Genomic DNA, 5,000 nt, shown 5'->3' on the forward strand with positions numbered 1-5,000 from the left:
ATATTGAATGAACAGAAAAAAAAATCGTTACCTTGGATGGCAAATAAAAGGAATTCCTAACTTGAGTGCCAGCTTAAAGCTAATTTCAAGATGTTCCTTGAAGAGTCCGAAATGACCCCTCGCAAAAGGTTTTAATCCAAAAGCAGATTTGTAAAATATTCACTGAAGGTACTTCTTACACAGATATATATTCCATCAGCGACGGAGATCGAATGATGGTGACTTAGATAAGTAAAATATATACTTGGAACTGTGCAGAGAATACTTAAAGATTTCTCTGACGAATTATTAAGTTTTGGGGAAAATGCCATGATTTCCCATTTTTCTAGCCAAAGAAAAAAATAATCGGATTTTCATGAAGCTGCTTTGTTTATTACTGCTGTAACTTGTTATTATGTTTATATATTAGTATTGTTACTTCCGTAAAGGAGGTTATGTTTTTGGTAGCGTTGGTTAGTTTGTTTATTAGTATAGTCACTCAAAAAGTTATGGACAGATTTATTTAAAATTCAGGGTTGGAATAACTATAATTATTATTATTACCTTTATTACCTCAGTCAATGCTCACAGACGTTACCAGTGTACTTGAGAAAAGGTGATTTTAATGTAATTCTTCAAGTGCGAATGTTTCTATTGCTTTAGTGACCCTATTACCTTGGCGGGGGTATGCGCTTTCTGAGTGCTTCTAGTTTCTACATTTATTTCTTTGAATAACATTATCATTACCATTGCAACAATAGCAGTTGTGGAAAGATCTTTGTAATTGTTGCAATGACACTGACAATATTCTGGTAAAGATATGACGATAATTTATTTTTGGTTATAACAGCTATTAAGTTAACAAGAGTATTTCAGTAAAGGATGATTTTAAAAGTTAAGTTAGATATGCACTTGATTTCGGTTGGAATTAGTCTTCATTTATCTATTCCTTTTTTCGAGTGGCCAATTTTATTAAAAACTAGTTTGGAAAGTTTCAGGGTAAGGGATATTACTTCTGTATAAATTTCCCTATAAAATCCCCTATATTTCTTTGCATGAGTGCTAGGTGACTGTTCACTAATTCAGAAGTATGTTTTTGTTCAAAGATGGGGATTGAATATATTGTTCATACAATTAATATTATCGGTTTATAAAGAAATGAAAATGGCAAATAAAAGGAATTTCTAACTTAGGTGCCAGCTTAAAGCTAATTTCGAGGGGTTCCCTGAATAGTCCGAAATGACCCTTCGCAAAAGATTTAAATCAATATGCAGATCTGTAAAATTGTCATTGAAGGTACTTATCAAATATAAATAAATTCTATAAAATAAAAGGCTTTTGCAAAGTTAAATGTGGAAAGCGAAGGAAAAGCAAAAGCAAACGCTGCTGAATGAATAAACGTAAAACAGAAAGATAGGAAGAAAAATTTCACTATGAAATATATCATATCAACTCTTGTTAAAAAGCGACGGAAAATCGGACGGATTTGTAGCGGATGACGTATGCGAGGGAAATCAAAGAAGCCAATTAGATTCGAGCGTGAACGTGACGTGAACATAGCCATTCAATAGAACTAGTCAGATATGGAATAATGACAATAGAAGCTGGGCCAAAGAGAAGCCATTTGAAATTCAAATCAGTTCCATCATGGCTAGGCAGTGTGTAAGATGTAAGAACAATTATTTCAATTTCTTCGCGAAATATCAACAAAATAGCGAAGCAAGCTTACTATATCTACGAGATCACGGTGTACTTCCAGTGGAAGTACAATGCCAACACTGTAAGACACCGTGTCATTACAGAAACCAGTTGGTTTGTGGTGAATGGAAAAGGGTCCAAAAACAAAAGGAAGGAAGTAGTGTAACTTTACTGTAAGCGATCGCAATTCCCGCCAACGACGGCCTGGAATATCCCGACGATCCCAGTGACCCGCAGCCTGGCCCGTCTGGCGTTAATGCATAAGGTAAGATGTGGTTAATACTTTTTCTGGGTCTGGGCTCTCTCCTGCCGGAATATACGAGGTAAAGATTTTGCTGACAATGCGGGGGTGGGGAGGCGGCAGCCCCCCTGAAAGTGGGTTCAAGGGGGTGAAGTCCAATATATCTACTGAAAAACGTGTCAGATTGTATCATTCGCTAATCAATATTCGTACCTGGCTCAAAGAGGTGTAAATCTCACTGCTGGAAAGGAGCGGCAGTAGTGTATGTATGTGTGTGTGTGTGTGTGTGAAGTGTCGTTGTGCAAATGAGCCAAAAGGAGGGTAAGCGTGGTTGGAATCCGAGGAGAGGCGTGTATAGATGCTTTATCTATACATTAGGATTTTAGATTGTTTAGATTAAAATATATTAAGGTCGTGTTCAGCCTTCCTTCTTACAATGGTCGGGGACTTTCAAAAACTATAATAAACTGAGCTATTTATTTAATAAAAGCAAAGTAAAACATGACATAAAACGAAACACGGACATAATAAACTACACAGTAAAACAAACACTAAAACACAAACGAAAACACAAGCACTAAAGCACGACAATGACATAAAACAGACATAAAACACAGTAAAAAGAACTATATATATATATATATATATATATATATATATATATATATATATATATATATATATATATATATATATATATATATATATATATATATATATATATATATATATATATATATAATAGAGAACCACCTTTTCTCTCGTATACATGATCTTAATTACTTGGCTCTCTATTGCCGAGACCACCTTTCCTGCGCACCACAACCTCTCGAGTCCAGCCCTGGAACCTGGGACTCTGGAACTCTAGCTCGAAGTCGTGCGCGGGGCCGGGAACTCTCCCTTGTCACCTCGGCCCACGAAACAATATTGGTTCTCTTTGTGGTTTTATATTAAACTTTTCCAAAATTAAAATAGATTTTCCATACTCATTAAAAATAGTCAATAAAGTTCCATTTATAAAATATAAAGATTAAAAGTTCCATGAAAATAAGAATAAAATGATAGATAAGAACCATGATGTACAATGTATGATTAAAAAAAAGTTTTATAAAATGTTCGTAAAATGTTCATTAGAAGAGTAAAAGTTTCATGGTATTTCATAAAAAGAAGTAAAGATAAAATGTTTCTTTCAGTAATGATTTTTCTTGGTGGTCAGGCTCTTCTCGGCGTAGGGCTCATTTCAAACACAACATATATTTTTTATTAAAATTAAATAACACAAACAGTTAAAAAAAAAAAAAAAAAAAAAACAGTAAAACAAAGAGAAAAGCAGGTGAGTCCTTCCAGGTGTGCTTCCCGTTTTCTGTGGGCCGCAGCCTTCTCACCGCGATGGGCATCCTCACCCCCAGGGGATAAAAACAGGGGTTGTGGGTGAGCCAGGAGGCGGAAAAACGCGGGACCTCCGCCGTGGCGCGAGGCTGGATATAATCCTTCATCTCAAAAAAGACGGGGTGAAAGAGACACATAGGGGATCGCTGGGGACGGATACAGGCGGTCCACTACAAGATACCTAGTTTGCCCGGGCTCTATCCAGCCGGAACATACGAGGTGAAGATTTTGTCGACCAGTTGGGAGGTGGGGGGGGGGGGGCGATAGCTCCCTCTGAAAGGGGTTTAAGAGGGCGGAGCCCCTATACATCCCTGGAATGTGTTAATATACTATGCTTGTTATTATTCAACTGATTTTTCAAGAAATTCCCTGATATGTAGGCCTATCATGCCCTTCCCAGTTATCGGGACCGATATCATAGTTATGCTTCGTTTGCAAAGGAAATGATAGATTCGTTCGACACTGACAAGATTTAAATGTTTCTATCAAAAGAACTAAAGAACTGTATTAGAATCATGTACCAGCTTAAAACTTATCATCATCATTGCGGAGCTAACGCCGACGGGGGCGCATAGCTGCGTCCTCCCTTTGCTTGTACCTGCGAGGATCCCTCATGGCAAGTCGCCAGGCAGGGACTCGGCCATCTCAAGCTCCTCACGACAGGTTTGATCGAATTGCCCAAGCCACGACTTCCTAGGTCGATCCATAGGTCTCCTCCACCTAGGGTTGTCTCGAACAGAGACAACCTGGTGGGCGGGATCATCCTGAGGGAAGCGAGCCAGGTGACTGTAAAGCCTGAGTTGGCGATCACGGATTGTGCAGGTAACAGGTCCTGTGCCAGTCTCACGGTGCAGCCGTTGGTTGGACACATGGTCCCGCCAACAGTACCCCATGATCCGGCGCAAGGACCTATTACAAAAGGCATCAAGTCGAGACTTCAAGGCGCAGGATAGTGTCCAGGTTTCACTACCGTATAGCAAAACTGGCACTATCAGGGCCTTGAAGACACGAAGCTTGGTCCTTCTGCACAGGTACCGACGTCTCCAAATACTCTTGTCGAGAGAGTTCATGACCCCTGCTGCCAGGCCAATCCGTCTGCTGACTTCATGGTCTGATAGCCCAGAGTTATGAACTACACTGCCAAGGTATGTAAAGCTCTCTGTGACATCAATGTCCTCGCCACAAGCACGTACCAACTGAACAGGTTCTCTTAATATGTCCCCAAAGTCCTGGATCTTGGTCTTGGTCCAGGAGACCTCTAGACCCAAGGGCTTCGCTTCATTACTAAATGCATCGAGAGCCACCACTAAGGATTCCAAAGACTCAGATAGAATGGCAACATCATCAGCAAAGTCAAGGTCGGTAACCTTGATATTGCCCAGTGTTGCTCCACAATGACTTTGAATAGTAGCTCTGCCCATTATCCATTCCATGCAAGTGTTGAAAAGCGTTGGTACAAGGACACAGCCTTGCCTCACTCCTGAACTAACAGGGAAGAAGCTTGACAGGCCCACACCACACTTTACAGCACTTTCAGTACCAGTATACAGACTTGCTATTAGTCCAATAATCCTTGTTGGAATTCCTCTCAGTCTCAAGATCTCCCAGAGTGATTCTCGATGCACCATATCGAATGCCTTCTTGAGGTCGATGGAAGCTGCAAGCAGCCCACGCTCGAACTCACGACGACGCT

The 5,000-nt window shown here is 39.9% G+C and overlaps 1 protein-coding gene across 2 annotated transcripts in view; it reads left to right on the forward strand.

The window, feature by feature from the left end:
* LOC113828375 (uncharacterized) overlaps window positions 1-5,000 on the forward strand; it is a 12,903-nt gene that overhangs the window by 1,385 nt on the left and 6,518 nt on the right. Inside the window, exon 3 of one of the 2 annotated variants that reach the window (XM_070134435.1) lies at window positions 1,782-2,001. The exons of the other annotated variant lie outside the window; for it this stretch is intronic. Within the exon in view, the coding sequence (XP_069990536.1) occupies window positions 1,782-1,802 (21 nt within the window). The 3' untranslated portion in view covers window positions 1,803-2,001. Of the gene's footprint in view, window positions 1-1,781; window positions 2,002-5,000 lie in introns of those variants that run through there. 2 annotated transcript variants of the gene reach the window in all.

Source organism: Penaeus vannamei, chromosome 19 (assembly GCF_042767895.1).
Source record: "Penaeus vannamei isolate JL-2024 chromosome 19, ASM4276789v1, whole genome shotgun sequence".
In the NCBI taxonomy this organism is placed as follows: Eukaryota; Metazoa; Arthropoda; class Malacostraca; order Decapoda; family Penaeidae; genus Penaeus; species Penaeus vannamei.